The sequence below is a fragment of the Lithobates pipiens genome, unplaced genomic scaffold, assembly GCF_037356315.1.
Source record: "Lithobates pipiens isolate NorthernLeopardFrog02 unplaced genomic scaffold, aLitPip1_a1.2 Scaffold_24, whole genome shotgun sequence".
Taxonomy (NCBI): Eukaryota; Metazoa; Chordata; class Amphibia; order Anura; family Ranidae; genus Lithobates; species Lithobates pipiens.
In genome coordinates, this window is record NW_027507786.1 from 15,977,542 (window position 1) to 15,998,653 (window position 21,112).

Genomic DNA, 21,112 nt, shown 5'->3' on the forward strand with positions numbered 1-21,112 from the left:
CGCAGAGGTGATCTAATACCACCAAAAGACATCTCTATTTATGGGAACAAAATTATAAAATTTTAGTTTGGGTACTGTGTAGCATGACTGCGCAATTGTCATTCAAAGTGCGCTCAAAATTGTCCTGGGCAGGAAGGTGTATAAGTGCCCGGTATTGAAGTGGTTAAAATCACTGCTCCCAAAAAAACTGCAGTTTTTACAACTTTTTTTTGCATTGATCCATGTCCCCTGGAGCAGGACCTGGGTCCCCAAATCCTTTTTAGGACAGTAACTTGCCTATTAGCCATTAAAATTAGCACTTTTGATTTCAAACGTTCGAGTCCCATAGACTTCAATAGGGTTCTAAAGTTCGTGCAAATTTTCGGTCTTTTCGTAGGTTCTGGTGCGAACCGAATCGGGGAGTGTTCGGCTCATCCCTAGTACCTGCATGCAGACCTTGCCAATACACTAGGCAAACTTTCGGATCCAGGACACCTCCAACTCTTTCACCCCCCATATTCCCTTCCCTAGGATTTCACCCCCTCTATGTGATCAAGTAGTACCTTATTATATGTGAAATGTTCTTTATTTCTTCATAACTTTATTAATCTTTCTGCCCGATTCCGGTTGGAATGTTCACTGGCTTCCACTCCTTAGGTCACCTCTTTGATAGAATTATTGGTTAGTTACTATGTTACTAGTTATCATATAAATGTTTGTAGGCTCCAAGCCATGCAGTTCTATCTTGATTACTTTGCCGTACTATGCATTGGCGGCTGGTGCTCAAAATTTGGGGGGGGGGGGGGCAAACACACTGAAAACATTTTGAAAAAAAAAACATCAATTGCAGCCACTGTGCCATCAAACGCAGCCACTGTGCCCATCAAACGCAGCCACTGTGCCATCAAATGCAGCCACTGTGCCCATTAAATGCAGCCACTGTGCCCATCAAACGCAGCCAATGTGCCATCAAATGCAGCCACTGTGCCCATCAAACACAGCCACTGTGCCATCAAACGCAGACACTGTGCCATCAAATGCAGCCACTGTGCCCATTAAATGCAGCCACTGTGCCCATCAAACGCAGCCACTGTGCCATCAAATGCAGCCACTGTGCCCATCAAACACAGCCACTGTGCCATCAAACGCAGCCACTGTGCCAAATGCTTCCACTGTGCCATCAAACTCAGGGATTGTGCCAAACGCTGCCACTGTGCTATCAAACACAGCCACTATGCCATCAAACGCTGCCAATGTGCCATAAAACGCTGCCACTGTGACATGAAATGCAGCTACTGTGCCAAACGCTGCCACTGTGCCCATCAAGCGCTGCCACTGTGCCCATCAAACGCAGCCACTGTGCCCAACAACATCGCCACTGTGCCCATCAAATGCTGCCAGTGTGCTCATCATATGCTGCCAATGTGCCCATCAAATGCTGCCAGTGTGCCCAACTGCCCATCATATGCTGCCATGTGCCCATCAGTGGCAGCTGGTGGTTTTTATTTTGGGGGATGGCAAACAACCCCCCCACAGCACCTCAAATCCCCCCACCCCCCTCACTGTCTGCCGGTTCACCGGCACTTACCCAATCTAGGCGGCGGGCACATCGGGGATCGGCGGGCACATGCGGCAGTATTGGAGATCGGGGCAGCGGCAGACATCAGGCTGTGGCAGGCATTGGCTCCTGTGTCTTCTACACCTCGCTTCTACCAGGCGTCTCCTTCCCTCCTCCTAGGTGTCCAATAGTATCGCCGGTCCTTTCAGCCAATCCGCTTCCCTATTGGCTGGGAGGAGGATCAGTGTTGCAACAGCGTATATTCATTTGCTGCTGCAACACACCTGGGTGGGCTCCAGATGCAATGTTCTGTGCCCCGAGCCCACCCCAATTTGAAGTCAATGGCTCTAATCAGGTGCTTCAAAAAATGAAAGGAGCCGGGCGCATGGATAGGGAGGGTGGCGGTGGTGGATAGGGGAGGAGGTGCCCGTGTGCCCACAATGAATGGGCGGTCCCTGGCTTTTAGAAAGTATATAAAGTTTTGGGGTTTAGAGCAGCCATTCTCAACCAGGGTTCCTCCAGAAGTGGCTAGGGCTTCCTTGATCTGTGGCTGATTTACCTCCTGTTTGATTGTGCCTACATACTTCTGAGCCAATTCCACTTGGAGGAGCCAGTGGTATGACACCATTGATCTTTATAGCTCTCTGTAAGAGGGCCATTCTTACCACCACTGTAAAAAAGGGCATCGTTCTCACTGACCCCCAATGAATGGGTTTTATCAGGGGTTCCCCGAGACCTGAAAATAATTTTATGGGTTTCCCTGGGGTAAAAAGGTTTGGAAAGGCTGGTTTAGAGTGATTTTGTATGCACAAAATGTGGAGGAAAAAAAAAGCACCAGCAAAGAAAAAGTTAAACGATTTCCTGCCAAGAGACAGAAGTGGAAGAACAAGTTTGAAGCTTCAATAACAACAAATGTTTCATATCTTGTTGTAACTGATTATTAAACCTCCTGTGTTCCCAATGTTTAACTCTTCAAGCTTCTCTTCAGGCCAATTTTGACACTTCTCACTAGGGATGAGCTCGGTGTTCGACTCAAACATCGGCCATTCGTCTGTTTGGCGAATTCAGAACTTTGTGGACCGTTCGCACCAAATTCGTGTGGCACGAACGGCCCACAACGCACTACACCATCGCAGTGCATTGCTGGCTCATGATTGGCCAATCATGCACTGTCACCCTGCATGCTTAGCCAATCACAGCGCCGGCAGCGAGGAGAGCCATAATTGGCCACAGGCAGGATGCCCGTGGCCAATTATAGCTCAGGGGGTTTAGTACACGCCCCACACTATATAAGGCCGCCGGCAGCGTGCAGGGAAAGAGCAAGATAGGCAGGGACGGTGTGTTCTTTTCTCAGCATCTGCAGGAGTTAAAGTGGGTGTTGTGTGCCTCCAGCACAGTATACACCTGAAGATACCCTTTATTGCTGTTGTTCTCTAATAAAGGCATCTGCAGGAGTTAGTGGGTGTTGTGTGCCTCCAGCACAGTATACACCTGTATCTACCCTTTATTGCTGGTGTTCTCTAATACAGGCATCTGCAGGAGTTAGTGGGTGTTGTGTGCCTCCAGCACAGTATACACCTGCATCTACCCTTTATTTCTGGTGTTCTCTAATACAGGCACCTGCAGGAGTTAGTGAGTGTTGTGTGCCTCCAGCACAGCACAGTATACACCTGTATCTACCCTTTTTTGCTGGTGTTCTCTAATAAAGGCATCTGTAGGAGTTAGTGGGTGTTGTGTGCCTCCAGCACAGTATACACCTGTATCTGCCCTTTATTGCTGTTGTTCTCTAATAAAGGCATCTGTAGGAGTTAGTGGGTGTTGTGTGCCTACAGCACAGTATACACCTGTATCTACACTTTTTGCTGGTGTTCTCTAATACAGGCACCTGCAGGAGTTAGTGGGTGTTGTGTGCCTCCAGCACAGCACAGTATACACCTGTATCTACCCTTTATTGCTGGTGTTCTATAATACAGGCATCTGCAGGAGTTAAAGTGGGTGTTGTGTGCCTCCAGCACAGTATACACCTGAAGATACCCCATATTGCTGGTGTTGTCTGTTGCATATCTTGCATATTAGCCTTTAAAATTAGCACTTTTGATTTCGAACGTTCGAGTCCCATAGACTTTAATAGGGTTCTAGAGTTCGTATGAATTTTCGGTCCGTTCGAAGGTTCTGGTGCAAACCGAACTGGGGGGGGGGGGGGGGGGGGGTGTTCGGCTCATTCATACTTCTCACTTTCATGTAAAAATCTGCATTTTTTTTTTTACTAGAAAATTTGTTAGAACCCTCAAACATAACGAACCCGATCATTTACTGTATTTTCTGAAAGCAAAGGCCCTGGAGATTAAAATGGTCGCTGTTGCAATTTTTTATGTCATACAATATTTTTGTCACGGTTCATGAAAAAATTTCAGGAAAAAATAAAATTTAATTCATTTTAGTCCACAAAAACACTAAATAATACACAATTTTTTGATTAAAATATAAAACATAATGTACCGCCAAGTAAATATATACCTAATATGTCATGCTTTAAAAAGTTTGCATGCCTATGGAACAGTTGCGGCTGCTCAATTAGGGGAGCAAGGGCGCCACCGTCCTATCCATGCTCCCAGTTGTGTGATAAAAGCGAATAATTATTCACTATTGTCACACTGATTCTTCTCCCAGTCAATCAGGAAGCAGGTCTTGATACTCGTTTCCTGATTGGCCGAGAGGAGGGAGGAGACACACGGCTACCGTGATAGCGAGGAGGAGGCGCAGGAGAAGCCACCATCCATCACCCAGAGGGAAGCGCTGCCCAGGCCATAGATGGGGTAAGTGCAGGGCCCACCAACCACCTGGCGGGGGGGGGTTGTGATTGATCCGACCGACCCAATAGGGGGGTTGTGGAGAGCCCAACCGACGGGGGGGGGGGGGGGGGGGGTGGCGGCAAACAATTCAATCAAATCAGTTGCTGCTAGTGTGCCCCATCAATTGCTGCCAGTGTGCCCCATTTGGCGCTACTATGCCCATCGATTGATGCGAGTGTGCCCCATAAGTGTGCATTGCCCAGGAGTCAGGAATTACCTGTCCATGCTCCTAGATGTCTCCGGTCCTCTATCAGACGTCCAATCACAGCGCCTGTTTCAGCCAATCAGGTGACAGGTAACCAGACTCAAGCACCTGATTGGCTGAGATTCGCTTTTACTAACACAACACTGAGTAAACAGTGAACGCACAGCATTGCGCCCACTGTTTACCATTTTGGACGCCTATTAGAGCCCACAGCTCTAATCAGGCGCTTCCAAAATGTAAAAAAAAAAATGCTGTAATTCAGGGGGCTCTAATAGGCGTCCAAAATGGTAAACAGTGGGCGCAATGCTGTGTGCTCGCTGCTTACTCAGTGTTGTGTTAGGAAGCGAATAAATCGCTTTCCTAACACTGACCCGCCTCTCAGCCAATCAGGTGCTTGGGTCTGGTTACCTGTCACCTGATTGGCTGAAACAACAGGCGCTGTGATTGGATGCCTGATAGAGAGGACTGGAGACATCGAGGAGTGTGGACAGGTAAGTCCCGACTCCTGGGCGATGCGCACTGATGGGGCACAGTAGCAGCAATCGATGGGCACAGTAGCGGCAAATGGGGCACACTGGCAGCAATTGATGGGCACACTGGCGGCAATTGATGGGGCACACTAACAGCAACTGATGGGCACAGAGGCAGCAATTGATGGGTACAGTGGCGGTGTTTGATGGGCACAGTGGTGGAAATTTATGGGTACAGTGGCTGCATTTGATGGCACAGTGACTGTGTTTGATGGGCACAATGGCGGCACTTGATGGGCACAGTTGCTGTGTTTGATGGGCACAATGGCGGCACTTGATGGGCACAGTTGCTGTGTTTGATGGGCACAGTGGCTGGAATTGATGTTTTTTTTTAGTTTGTTTGTGCCCACCCCCCCCCCCCCAAATTTTGAGCACCAGCCGCCACTGCTGTGGAATGGAAACAGACTACAAAAACTTGGATGGTGTAGTGGGTAGCACTGTTGCCTAGCAGTAAAAAGGGTCTTTGGTTCAAATGCCAACCACGACACTACCTACCTGGAGTTTGCATGCTCTACCTGTGCCTGTGTGGGTTTCCTCCGGGTACTCCAGTTTCCTGCCACACTCCAAAGACATGCTGGGAGGTTAATTGGCTTTTGTTTAAAATTGGCCCTAGTATATGCATATGAGTTGTGGACCTTGGGTTGTGGGCTTCTTGAGGGTAGGGACCAATGTGGGTGTGCCATGTATGTGTGGACTGCTGTGTAAATTGAGGGCGCTATATAAATACCTTAAATAAAAATAATAATATAATAGATTAGCATCTTAATGAGATACAATGTACAGGGACAGGGAGATTTGCAGACACACACCCGCACTCACTCAGGTTGAACTGGATGGACTGGTGTCTTTATTCAACCTTACTGACTATGTAAATGAAATGATACCAGTTTAGAGTTACACGGGAGGTCTGGTGCTGGAATTATTGCTCTCGCTCTGATGTTCACTGCAATACCTCACATGTGTGGTGCGATCGCCTTTTACATAGGCGGAGTTACTCTTTATATCCAAGAATGTTGTACTGGGAAGTGATTAACACGCTGCCTGTAAAGTGAAAGTGTAAGAAAGTTCATGTAGGGTCACTCCCTTCTTCTGTCTTCAGAGAAGACCCAACCCGGGTGGAGCAATGAGGAGCCGGTGGAGGGCTCCGAAAATTGTCTTCTTTCTTCTCCTCCTCGGATCAGGTGAGTGTCCCTCTTCTGTATATAATGTCATTGTACCCGAGGATACATTACAGAGCCCTACAATGGAGGTTCTCCGGAAATAGACCTTACCTATGTCTAGGAGAACAGCCCCTCCCCCACCAGCACTGCATATATAAAAGGTTGAAGGGTATGCACTCTCCACCAATCATCTTCTCTTATTTGCTCCCTTTTGGTCCGGCAAACATTCCATTGTGTTCCATTCCAAACATTCCATTGAAGTGTTTTGTTAGTTCTGTGTGATGACTGCAAAGAAAACTGAAAGATGACTGCCAGAAATGTGATCAGCTGACAACTTCTTGATTACCTTCTGTCTGAGGACTACAGAGCCCCTTCTATCTGAGGACTACAGAACCCATTCTATCTGAGGACTACAGAACACTTTCTATCTGAGGACTACAGAACACTTTCTATCCATGTTATTAGGAAAAGGACACGGGGGCTGAATTAATAACAGATATGAAAATAAAAAACTGCTATAGATTGAAAGGGTAACTCACTTTTGGAAAAATAATAATAATAATAATATTGCATATACAATTGTGACACAAGTTATATTGGAATTATTATTACATTTATATATATATATATACACACACATATATACATATACACACATACATATATATATATATATATATAATGTAATATAATAAATCACAGATATATCTATCTATCTATCTATCTATCTATCTATCTATCTATCTATCTATCTATCTATCTATCTATATATATATTATTACGTTATTATTATTACATATATATATATATATATATATATATATATATATATATATATATATATATATATATATATATATATGTATGTATGTATGTATGTATATGTATATGTATATGTATATATATATATACATATACACATATACACATAGATAGATAGATATATGTGTGATTTATTATATTACATTATATATATATATATATATATATATATATATATATATATATATATATATATATATATATATATATATATATATATATATATATCTATATCTATATCTATATCTATATCTATATCTATATCTATATCTATCTATCTATATATATATATATATATATATATATATATATATATATATATATATATATATATATATATATATATATATATATATATATATATATATATATTTCTTGATCATGCATCACGGGACACAGAGCTTCATTACATAGTGGGTTATATAGGCACCTCTGGTGATTGGACACTGGCTAAACCCAATTAAGGAGAATTCCTCCCCTATATAACCCCTCCCATATGGGAGGCACCTCAGTTTTTTCGCCAGTGTCTAAGGTGGTTGGTCACGTAAAAAACATGTGCTATGAAGGAAGCTCTATGCAGGTCCCTGCAGGTGGTCTAAGGGCTATGATAACCGAATCCATATCCCCGGCCGATATATGACTCCCAAGATGATATGGTACCCGGGCCTCGTCATCCGAAGAAACGAGGTTTTGCCTGTAAGTCCTCTCCTTTTGGAAGACTGGGCTCTGGGAAAACCAGACTTTGTGTACTATTTAAACAGTGGCACGAAAGTTTCTGGCAGAGTCTTTTACAAGGTCCAGGTAAGAGGTTCCTCTGAGAAGGAACCCAAAAAATCCTGAAGGTTGGCACAACTCTGCCCGCCGTGATGGGTGAAGGCTGGAATCTGTCTGTTTCAGCACTTCCTGCGGCGGGGACAGGTAAGAGAAGTTAATCCTATATAAATAATATATTATGGATTTCTTCATGTGAGTAGTTGAATGTCTTACCTGGTTTCCGCCACTAGAGGGAGTAAGAGCAGCCTGATGCATACTTACATGCCTTTTCAGTATACACTCTCAGTGAAGCCAGTCTTCGGATGGCTCACATCCTCCGCTGCAGACTCTGCCACAATAAAGGTAAAAAAGAGGTCCCATGTAGTCTGGGGGCTCTTCGCAGCTCAGTAGGTGGTCCTCTTCCCCCCTCGGATGTTGTCAGTCCTCGTGCATGGCGCTTTGCTGAGCAGGCGCCAAAGTGGCAATTTTAAAAGCCCAGAACGCCAGGGGGCTGTACGTGGATGACACAGAGTTGTGGGCAGTAAGCATCCTAAGGGATTTGATCCAGGCAAACCTAAGACACGTACTCAGCATCAGGTTGTGCAATTTAAGCATATATTTTTATTGTGAGACTTGTAGCACAACAGTGATTGCGCTTTTGTACTAGTACCTCTGCTTTGTAGCTTAGGACTATATCTCCTCGTAAGAGGGTCACAGGGGGAGGTAACAAGGGCATTGGTAAATCACCGCCTAGGTCTAGGGGTCCTAAAGATGCCTGTAGATTACCATCCCCCCTGCAAGACTGGAGCCAGCCTCACAGGATGAGTCAGTGCCCCTGTTAGGTTTTGCAGCCCCGGTATATGTCACTAAAGACCCCCTTAAGGCTACATTGGAGGGTTTTGAAGGGAGAATTATGAATTGTATTGCAGCTTCCCTGAAAAAATAGCAGAAAAAGGGGTAGATCCCCTTCCTCTGCTGAAATTCCTCTTTCAGATGACACCTCTGACAATGAGGAGAGATCCCTATCATGGGATAGGGACAGGGGTGGAATGACCATTGGGCCACTCGGGCACTGCCCCGAGGGCCCCATGCCACTAGGGGGCCCCATCAGGGTTGTCAGCCTCAGTAAACCAGGAAGAGTATGCCAAAATTTGTGGGGTTTTTTTACATCTGTTACTGAAATGTTCCTTACTGACATCCTTTTGGTCTAAAAACCCTGAGATTATAGCTGCCCCAACTCTCCAGTACCTTCTCAGCCAATAGAAACATGTCTGTGTATGCTGTGTGATTGTATACTGTGTGTGTGTGTGTTTGTGTCTACTGTGTGGCCCCATAATCTCTGATTGCCTGGGGGCCCCATAATCTCCTATTGCCCGGGGGCCCCATGAGTTGTCAGTCCGCCCCTGGATAGGGATCAAGAGCAGTCGGATGAGGAAGAGGAGAGAGTCCCCTCCTCCCAGGCACTCAGAAAACAGGTGCAGTATTATACTGAATTGGTGCGTACCACTTTCAGAATGCCTGCTGCTGAGGCCGCTACATCTTCTGTTTATTCCCTGGGGGTCAGGAAAATCCCACAGACTGCCTTTTCCTTTCCAATTCATCCCTTAATGGATAAATTGTTGTATGAGGATTGGGGACATCCCGATAAACTGTTTTCTCCTCTTAAAAGATTTTCTATGCTTTATCCTCTGGAGGAAAGTTTCACCAAGAAATGGGGGGTCCCATCTGTCGATGCGGCTGTTTCTTGTGTGAATAGAAACCTGACCTGTCCATTGGATAATGCTCAGGTAATTAAGGATCTAACTGATAAGAAGCTGGAAACGTTATTGAAAGCCTCCTTTTCCATCGCTGGCGCTGTAGAGCAACCTACAGTCGCAGCCGTGGGGTTGTGTCAGTTCCTCAAGGAACAGGTTAAGCAGATGCTTGGCCTCCTTCCCAGTGAGGAAGTGGAGAATTATGCAGAAATTCCTCAAATTCTGTGTTTTATGATTGATGCGATTTTGTATTCTGTCCAACAAGCATCTCGTTTGTCTCTCCTGTTGGTACACATGCGAAGAGCCCTATGGCTAAAAAATTGGGCAGCTGCGTTTTCGTGTAAAAAATATTTGACTGGGTTCCCGTTTAAAGGGGAACGCTTATTTGGGGAGGAATTGGATAAATTCCTCCAAAAGATTACAGGGGGTAAATCTACTCTCCTACCAATCAAAAAGAGCAAACGTCCATCATTTAGGCGTTCTCTTTCTCCCGGAGCATCAAGCTCTAAGCAGTGGTGATGGCCTTCCCAACCTCCCTCTACAGGAAAGGCTCAAGGCCGGGCCCAGGGGCAGAAGAAGACTTGGGGGCGAAAGCCTGCCAAGCAGAGCCCAAAAGCTTCCTTGTGAAGGGCGCCCCCACTCAGCCGAGTGGGGGGAAGGCTCCTGCAGTTTGCAGAAGCCTGGCGAGAAGAGATTCGGGACAAGTGGGTAACCTTCTCAATATCTCTGGACTAGAGTTCCAGGAGATTCCACCATCTCGCTTCCTAAGGTCAAGGATCCCCAAGGATCCAGTAAAGCAAAGACTGCTACTTCTGGCCTTAGATCACTTACTATCCCAGGGGGTGATAGTGGAAGTGGACCCAAAAGATCAGGGTTCAGGTTTTTACTCAAATCTCTTCACCGTTCCAAAGCCAAATGGAGATGTCAGACCTATCCTGGATCTGAAGGATCTGAACCAGTTTTTGCACATCTGGTCTTTCCGAATGCAGTCAATACACTCTGTGGTCTCCTCCCTACAAGGGGGAGAGTTTATGGCATCAATAGATATCAAGGATGCATATCTCCATGTGCCAATATTTCCTGCACACCAAAAGTATCTAAGGTTTGTGGTAGATCAGCGCCATTTTCAATTTGTGGCCCTGTCTTTTGGTCTCGCTACAGCTCCTCGAATCTTCACAAAGATTCTAGACCCTCTCTTGGCAAACCTAAGAGCTCAGGGTATAAGCGTGATAGCTTATCTAGATGATTTGCTACTCATAGAGCAAACAGTTGCGCTCTTGAACCACAGTGTTATCAAAACATTAGAACACCTGAAACACCAAGTTGGATTATAAACCTAGAAAAGTCATGTCTGCAGCCTGCTACCAGGTTGGAGTATCTGGGCATGATCATCGACACCGCTCAGGGCAGGGTGTTTCTACCAAGGCCAAAGGCCATGGCTATAGGGGGTCTGGTGCGCCTAATACTGGGCAGAAGGACTTCCCCCATTCGGCTGTGTATGAGACTGTTAGGGAAAATGGTCGCCTCCTTCGAGGCTGTTCCATTTGCCCAGTTTCACTCAAGGCCTTTGCAAAGATGCATCCTTGCGGCTTGGAACAAGAAGACCCAGGCCTTGGACCTTCCTATGTGTCTATCCCCAGGGATATGCAGGAGTCTCGTTTGGTGGTTACAGACCAAGAATCTGCTGAAAGGCAAATCTTTTCTTCCCCTTCCATGGAAGATTGTAACTACAGATGCCAGCCTGACAGGCTGGGGAGCAGTGTTGGAAGAAGTATGCACGCAGGGGAAATGGTCTGCGACCGAAAAACTACTGCCCATAAATATTCTGGAAATTTTGGTAGTTTATATGGCCCTCATGAATTGGTCCTTCAGACTACAGGGTCACCCTGTTTGAATACAGTCCGACAATGCCACAGCTGTGACTTATATCAGTCACCAGGGTGGCACCAGAAGTCTGGTTGCACAAAGAGAGGTGAATCGCATACTTGCTTGGGCAGAGAGGCATGTTCCATGCCTTTCTGCAGTCTTCATTCCAGGAGTGGAAAATTGGGCTCTACACCCCAACATATTTCAGATCATATGTCGCAGGTGGGGCACTCCAGACGTAGATCTGTTTGAGTCCAGATTCAACAGAAAGCTGGACAAGTTTGTGTCACGGACAAGAGATGCACTTGCTCAGGGGTCAGATGCTCTGACAATTGCCTGGGATCGGTACAATCTAATTTATGCCTTCCCACCATACCCGCTTCTATCACGGTTCCTGGGAAGAGTCAAGAAGGAAACAAAGTCGGTTCTTTTGGTAGCCCTGGCTTCGCCCAGGCAACATTGGTACACAGAGATCATGAAGTTGGCAGTAGGCAGGCCTTGCATCCTTCCTCTCCGGCCAGATCTGCTCTCGCAGGGTCCAATTTACCATCCTGCTTTACACAGTCTGAATTTGGCTGCTGAGACTCACATTCTGAGAGACCGTGGACTCTCTGAATCAGTCCTTTCTACTCTGGTCAATGCCAGAAAGCCGACCTACAGGCTTATTTACTACAAAATCTGGAGGGCATGTTTCCTGGTGTGAACCCAGGAAATGGCATCCTAGAAAGCATGTCGTTAGCAGGATCTTGGCTTTCCTCCAGTCAGGCCTAGAAATGAATTTGGCCATAAGCACTATCAAGGTGCAGATTTCGGCCTTGTCAGTGTTTTTCCAGAAGCCACTTGCATCGCATTCCCTGGTGCGGGCTTTCATCCAGGGGGCCATGCGGATAAGGCCGCCAGTCAAACCTCTGGTATGCCCTTGGGATCTGAATTTGGTTCTCTCGGCATTGCAGGGACAATCATTTGAACCATTGCATCTGGCTTCATTAGTTCTTTTGACTAAATAATTTGTTTTCTTGATAGCCATATCCTCGGCTAGAAGAGTGTCAGAACTAGCAGCTCTCTCCAGCAAGGGAACGTATCTAATTATTCATAAGGACCGGGTGGTTATGCGTCCCAACAGGTCCTTTCTGCCTAAGGTGGTTTCAGGATTCCATTTGAATCAAGATGTAATCCTACCATCCTTTTTTCTGGACCCTCAGTCCGCAGAAGAAGAGTCTTTGCACACTCTAGATGTAGTAAGGGAAATCAGTATCTATCTTCAGGCAACTGCTCAGATAAGAAAAACTGATTGCTTGCTTATTTTGCCGGAAGGCCCGAGGAAGGGCCAGGCGGCATCAAAATCCACTCTCTCAAGGTGGATTAGACAGATTATTTCTCAGGCCTATAGTGTAAGGGGAAGATTCCTCCTTTTCAAGTGAAAGCGCACTCTACTAGGGCTGTTAGTGCTTCTTGGGCAGTGCATCACCAGGCCTCCCTGGCTCAGATCTGTAAGGCTGCAACTTGGTCATCAGTCCACACATTCACCAGATTCTATCAGGTGGATGTCAGAGGGCAAGAGGATACCGCATTTTGGCGCAGTGTACTGCAGGCTGCAGTTTAGATCCTCTGGTCCATGGCGGTCTATAATTCTGATCTGTGTCTCCCTCCCCTCAAACTGAGCATTGCTATGGGACATCCCACTACGTAATGAAGCTCCTGTGTCCCGTGATGTATGATCAAGAAAATAGGATTTTTATATACAGCTTACCTGTAAAATCCTTTTCTTGAGAGTACATCATGGGACACAGAGCTCCCGCCCTTCTTGGGTTTTACGTGGTTTCTTATTGCTTTGCTACAAAACTGAGGTGCCTCCCATATGGGAGGGGTTATATAGGGGAGGAATTCTCCTTAATTGGGGTTAGCCAGTGTCCAATCACCAGAGGTGCCTATATAACCCACTATGTAATGAAGCTCCTGTGTCCCGTGATGTACTCTCAAGAAAATGGGATTTTTATATACAGCTTACCTGTAAAATCCTTTTCTTGAGAGTACATCACGGGACACAGGAGCTTCATTACATAGTGGGTTATATAGGCACCTCTGGTGATTGGACACTGGTTGACCCAATTAAAGAGAATTCCTCCCCTATATAACCCCTCCCATTTGGGAGGCACCTCAGTTTTGTAGCAAAGCAATAAGAAACCACGTAAAACCCAAGAGGGGCGGGAGCCCTGTGTCCCGTAATGTACTCTCAAGAAAAGGATTTTACAGGTAAGCTGTATATAAAAATCCCATTTTCTTGAGAGTACATCACGGGACACAGGAGCTTCATTACATAGTGGGATGTCCCATAGCAATGCTCAGGTTGAGGGGAGGGAGACACAGATCATAAATCTAGACCGCCAGGGACCTGAGGACCTAAACTGCAGCCTGCAGTACACTGCGCCCGAAGGCGATATCCTCTTGTCCTCTGACATCCACCTGATAGAATCTGGTGAATGTGTGGACTGATGACCAAGTCGCAACCTTACAGATCTGAGCCAGGGAGGCCTGGTGATGCACTGCCCAAGAAGCACTGACAGCCCTAGTAGAGTGCGCTTTCACCTGAAAAGGAGGAATCTTCCCCTTTAAGTCATAGGCCTGAGAAATGACCTGTCTGATCCACCTTGAGAGAGTGGACTTTGACGCTGCCTGACCCCTTCCAGGGCCTTCTGGCAGAATAAATAAACAGTCAGTTTTTCTTATCTGAGCAGTAGCTTGAAGATAAAGACTGATTGCTCTAACCACATCTAAAGTGTGTAAGGATTCTTCCTCTGTGGACTGAGGATTTGGAAAAAAGGATGGTAGGATTATATCCTGATTCAGGTGGAAACCTGAAACCACCTTAGGTAGAAAGGACCTGTTGGGACGCATAACCACAACCACTCGGTCCTTATGGATAATTAAATAGGGATCTTTACAGGAAAGAGCTGCCAATTCTGATACCCTTCTAGCCGTGGATATGGCTACTAGGAAAACCAGCTTCTTTGTCAAGAGAGCTAAAGAAGCCAGATGCAGAGGTTCAAATGGTTGGGCTTCTAAGGCCGAGAGAACCAAATTCAGATCCCAAGGGCATACCGGAGGTTTGACTGGCGGTTTTATCCGCATAGCCCCCTGGATAAAAGCCCGTACTAGGGAATGTGATGCAAGCGGTCTTTGAAAAAAGACCGATAGGGCCGAAATCTGCACCTTGATGGTGCTTATGGCCAAATTCATTTCAAGGCCTGATTGGAGAAAGGCCAAGATTCTGCTAATGACATACCTTCTAGGATGCCATCTCCTGGGTTCACACCAGGAAACATATGTCCTCCAGATCTTGTAATAGATACGCCTGGAGGCCGGCTTTCTGGCATTGACCAGAGTGGAAAGGACTGGCCCCGAAAGACCACAGCCTCTCAAAATGTGGGTCTCAGCAGCCAGACCGTCAAATTCAGACTGCGTAAAGCAGGATGGTAAATTGGACCCTGTGAGAGCAGATCTGGCCGCAGAGGGAGGGTCCATGGCCTGCCCACTGCCAACTTCATGATTTCTGCGAACCATGGTCGCCTGGGCCAAGCCGAGGCGACTAGAAGGACCGACTTCGCCTCCCTCTTGACCCTTCCCAGGAACCGCGATAGCAGCGGGCTCGGGGGGAAGGCATAGATCAGATTGTACTGATCCCAGGGAACCGTCAGAGCATCTGACCCCTGAGCAAGTGCATCTCTTGTCCTTGACACAAAGTTGTCCAGTTTTCTGTTGAATCTGGACGCAAACAGATCCACGTCTGGTGTGCCCCACTTGTAACATATGCCTCGAAACACATTGGGGTGCAGAGCCCATTCTCCTGGGCACAACTGCTGGCGGCTGAGATAATCCGCCTGCCAATTCTCCACTCCTGGGATGAAGACTGCAGAGAGGCACGGAACATGCTCTTCTGCCCAGACAAGTATGCGATTCACCTCCTTTTGGGCCACCAGACTTCTGGTACCGCCCTGGTGATTGATATAAGCCACTGCGGTGGCATTGTCGGACTGAATCCGAACTGGGAAACCTCGCAGTCTGTGAGACCACTCTCTGAGTGCCATGTAAACTGCCCGAATCTCCAAGATATTTATGGGCAGCAGACTTTCGGTCGCAGACCATTTTCCCTGCGAGCATGTTCCCTGCAACACGGCTCCCCAGCCTGTCAGGCTGGCATCCGTTGTGACAATCTTCCATGAGAGGGGAAGAAAAGTTTTGCCTTTCAGCAAATTTTTGGTCTGTAACCACCAGACAAGACTTTTGCGTGTCCCGGGGGGATAAACGCATAGGAAGATCCAGGGATTGGGGCTTCCTGTTCCAAATCACAAGGATGCATCTTTGCAGGGGCCTTGAGTGGAACTCGGCAAATGGGACGGCCTCGAATGAGGCGACCATCTTTCCCAACAGCCTCATACATAGGCGAATAGAGGAAGATCTTCTGCCCAGAATCAGGCGCACCAGATCTCCAATGGCCAAGGCCTTTGGCCCTGGAAGGAACACCCTGCCCTGAGCGGTGTCGATAATCAGACCCAGGTAATCCAACCTGGTGGTCGGTTGCAAAGACGACTTTTCTAGGTTTATAATCCAACCTAGGCGGCCCAGATGTTCTAGCGTTTTGGTGACGCTGCGACTTAGGCACGTTGTAGTTCTCTCCACGAGAAGCAAGTCGTCTAGGTAAGCCATGACGGCTATGCCCTGAACTCTTAAGATTGCTAAGAGAGGGTCTAGAATCTTCGTGAAGACTCGGGGGGCCGTGGCTAGGCCGAACGGCAGGGCCACAAATTGAAAATGGCGCTGCTCTACCGCGAACCTTAGAAACTTCTGGTGTGCGGGAAATATTGGCACATGGAGATATGCATCTTTGATATCTATTGATGCCAGGAATTCTCCTCCCTGCAGGGAGGAAACCACAGTGCGTATAGACTGCATCCGGAAGGTCTGGATGTGTAGAAACCGGTTTAAGTCTCTCAGATCCAAGATAGGTCTGACACTTCCGTTTGGTTTTGGAACGGTGAAGAAATTCGAATAAAAACCTGAACCCTGATCTTTCGGGCTCACTTCTACTATCACACCCTGGGATAGTAACTGATCTAAGGCCAGAAATAGCGGTTTCTGCTTTATCGGATCTTTGGGGATCCTTGACCTTAGAAAACGAGAAGGTGGAATCTCCTGAAACTCTAGCCTGTAGCCCAGAGATACTAAAGAGATCACCCATTTGTCCTGAATCTCCTCCCGCCAGGTGCCTCTTGACCCTTCCCAGGAACCGCGATAGCAGCGGGCTCGGGGGGAAGGCATAGATCAGATTGTACTGATCCCAGGGAACCGTCAGAGCATCTGACCCCTGAGCAAGTGCATCTCTTGTCCTTGACACAAAGTTGTCCAGTTTTCAGTATAATACTGCACTTGCTTTCTGAGTGCCTGGGAGGAGGGGACTGACTCCTCTTCCTCTGACTCATCCGACTGCTCATGATCCCTATCCAAAGATAGGGATCTCTCCTCATTTTCAGAACAACTGTCCGAGAGAGGGATTTCAGCAGAGGGAGGGGATCTACCCCTTTTCTTGCTATCTTTTAGGGAGGCAGAAATAAAATTCATTATCCTCCCTTCAAAACCCTCCAATGTAGCCCTAAGGGAGTCCTCAGTGACATAGACCGGGGCTGCGACATTAGGAGAGGCTGCAAAGCCTGAAAGGGGCACTGACTCGTCTTGAGATGCAGGCTCCACTCTTGCAGAGGGGGACGGTAATTTGCATGCACTTTTGGAACCCCTGGACCTAGGCTGTGACTTGCCAGTGCTTTTATTACCTGCCCCTGAAACCCTCTTACGAGGAGACATAGTACTGAGCTACAAAGCAGAGGTACTAGTACAAATGCAACTTGTTGTGCTTAAAGTCTCACAATAAATCAATATATGCTTAACTGCACAACCTGATGCTGAGTAGGTGTCTTAAGGTTTGCCTGGATCCAATTCCCACGGATGCTTACAGCCCACAGCTCCTGTGTCTCCAGTTACAGTCCCCTGACGCTCTGGGCTTTTTAAAACGGCCGTTTGGCGCCTGCACTATAGCATTGAGCACACTAATCGTGCACAGCTGGCAACCACACCCCCCCCCCCCCCTCCTCCATTAAGCCGGGAGCGCGCCCGGCGCGCGTGCACGAGGACCGCGGGATCCGGGGGGGGAAGGAGAACCCAAAGGGAGCAACGTGGGACCCCTGGACTTGCATGGGACCCCTTTTTACCTTAACTTGTGGCAGGAACTGTAAGGGAGACGTGAGTAGCTGGAGAACCAGGCATTTCACTGAGCGTGTTTGTATTGAAAGGCATGTAAGTATGCATCAGGCTGCTCTTACTCCATCTAGTGGTGGAAACCAGGTAAGACATACAACTACTCACAATGAAGAAATCCATTCATATATAAAAAATATATAGGATGACTTCCCTTACCTGTCCCCGCCGCAGGAATTGCTGATCTCAGACCAATTCCAGCCTTCACCCATCACAGCGGGTATTGTTAGCCAACCTTCAGGCGTATCTGGGGTTCTTACGAAAAGATCCTCCTACCTGGGCCATGTAAAAAGCTCTGCCAGAAACTTACGGGCGCCCTGAGTCAACAGTACCCCAAGTCTGGTTGTCCCAGAGCCCAGTCTTCCAATGGAGAGGACTTACAGGCAGAACCTCGTTTCTTCGGCAGATGAGGCCCGGGTACCATGCCATCTTGGGAGTCAAATATTGGCCCGAGGTATGGATCCGGTTTGATGTAGCCCTTCGGCCCTCGCCGGGACCCGCATAGAGCTAAGTTTTACGTGACCATCGACCAGACACTGGCGAAAAAACTGAGGTGCCTCCCAAATGGGAGGGGTTATATAGGGGAGGAATTCTCTTTAATTGGGTCAACCAGTGTCCAATCACCAGAGGTGCCTATATAACCCACTATGTAATGAAGCTCCTGTGTCCCGTGATGTACTCTCAAGAAAAGGATTTTACAGGTAAGCTGTATATAAAAATCCTATTATGATTTATATATATATATATATATATATATATATATATATATATATATATATACACACACACACATAGATACATATACACACGCACACACATACATTTTATATTTATATATATATATATATATATATATATATTTATATATATATATATATATATATATATATATATATATATATATATATATATATATATATATATATATATATATATATATATATAGCTCTGACTTCTGAAGGAGCGGCTGAATTTATTGGGCTTACCGTTACCTTCTTCACCTTGTGCGTGTCTAGGGGGTTCCCGAGGTAGTTGGCCCAAGAACTGCGGAGACTGACGCCAGATCCACTTGAAGGGATTTTTATTTGCAAAAAGTAGTTAACAATACAGTCTCCCAGCATAGGATTAGAGGGTTTAGGTGGAAAGTCCAGGTACTCTTATTGTCAAATTCAGTATGGAACAAAATCTCTTAGTTCAGTAACTCCAGAGAATAGCCATTCACAACTGGATCTTCACCCTAATTGGATAGTCCTTCTCTCACCAGGCCTGGTAGCCAACAAGGTGTTTGAGTTAGGAACAAGTCTCTGCCACCGGCTTTGCTATAGAACACGTGAGGGAAACTTGAAAGCTTGTAGAACACTCGTGTGGTACCAGTATCTTGCAGCCAATCCGGCGATACCGCACGAGATGGGATTCGCTTAGGTCGTTCAGCTTGTCCAGGCTCTTGTTGAGAAGCCAACCCTTGCGTGGCCTTCTCCCGAAGAGTCCTCCCCTGTATACCTTCACAGTTGCTGGGCCTCTCCACTAACCAAAATGGCACCGGACCACCTCTGAATCCTTCTTTCAGTTTCCTTGCCTCGGGCTAGCCAGCCCTGAGAAGTAAAGTCGGGTGGATCCACACCCCAGGCCATGGAAGTCATGGGGCCTGGTCAGGAAGACCAGGAACATGCAGTCAGAACATACTTCTGGACCGGAACCCCCGAAACATGTGACATCTGCACCTTAAGTACCCTCTCCCAGCAGAGTGACAGCGCCATCCATTGCCAGGCAGAACACCCTGCAGTCCAGCCAGACTGATGCCGAGGTAAAAATTTAGAACAATTAAACCCAAACCAAAAACTGCGGTTTAAAGGTGAAATGAAAATTGAAAAAAAACACATAACGCGTGCTCTTCAGGAGCCGGCGCTACATATATATATTTATTATTATTATTACATATATATATATTATTATGTTATTATTATTACATTTATATTATTATTAACCACTTCAGCCCATTTCCCCCCCCCCCCCCCCCCCCCCATGACCAGGCCAATTTTTTTACGACACGGCACTGCACTTTAACTGACAATTGCGCGGTCATACGACGCTGTACCTGAATAAAATGTATGTCCTTTTTTTCCCCACAAATAGAGCTTTCTTTTGGTGGTATTTGAACACCTCTGTGGTTTTTATTTAAAAAACAGTTTTAAAAAAAAAAACAATATTTTTTACTTTCTGCTATAAAACATATCCATTAAAAAAAATAGAAAAAAATCTAATTTGTTAATCAATTTAGCCCAATATGTATTCTGCTACATACATAGTTTTGGTAAATAAAAAAATAAATAAAAAAGCGTATTATTGATTGGTTTGCGCAAAAATGATAGCATCTTCAATCTATGGGATATATTTATTTATTTATTTTATTTTTTTTATTTTTATATTTTACTAGTAATGGCGGCGATCAGTGACTTATAGTGGACTGCGATTTTGCAGTGGACATTCTGACATTAACTTACACTTTGTGGGAACCAGTGACACTAATACAGTGATCAGTGCTAAAATGATGCACTAATAACACTGGCTGGGAAGGGGTTTAACATCAGGGGAGATCAAAGGGTTAAATGTGTGCCTAGCCAGTGGTTTCTTACTGTGGGGCAGGGGCTTTTACTAGGGGAAGTCACGATCCATGTCTCTGCTTTGTAGGAACACAGGATCCCTGCCTTCCCTAATGACAGAATGACAATCTGCACTTTGTTTACTGAGTGATCGGCAGGTCCCGGCGGGCATTTGGGCCTGCCATACCCACCCATGGTTTCCCACTGTGAATAATCACAGTGAGAGCGAGCCTCCACTTGTCTGATGAAGGGACCCTTGCTGTATTTTTTATCATTTATATTGTGACCATGGAATAAAGCTTTGGACCCTTTCGAGGAATCCTTGGTGTGCTGATAACTTTTTTTCACTTTGAGCCCCCCGGCGGCACGCAGTGGCACCCACTACCCCAAAGTCCAGGATCCGTATATTTAAGTGATCCTGGACACTCACTACCCCGTAGTCCAAGATCACGTACCGTATATATAAATGATCCTGCACACCCACTACCTCAAATCCAGGATCACTTACCGTATATTTAGGTGATCCCGCACATCCACTACCCCGAAGTCCAGGATCCGTATATTTAAGTGATCCTGCACATCCACTATCCCGAAGTCCAGGATCGCGTACCGTATATTTAAGTGATCCTGCACACCCACTACTCTGAATTCCCGGATCACGCACCGTATATTTAAGTGATCCTGCATATCCACTACCCCAAAGTCCAGGATCACGTACCGTATATTT

General features: G+C 46.3%; 1 protein-coding gene across 1 annotated transcript in view; it reads left to right on the forward strand.

Annotated features, from left to right (window-relative positions):
• The first annotated feature begins 6,159 nt into the window (after positions 1-6,159).
• LOC143929682 (natural cytotoxicity triggering receptor 3 ligand 1-like) overlaps positions 6,160-21,112 on the forward strand; it is a 41,227-nt gene continuing 26,274 nt past the window's right edge. The window contains exon 1 of the mRNA XM_077453625.1: positions 6,160-6,305. Within this exon, the coding sequence (XP_077309751.1) occupies positions 6,248-6,305 (58 nt within the window). The 5' untranslated portion in view covers positions 6,160-6,247. The remainder of the gene's footprint in view (positions 6,306-21,112) is intronic.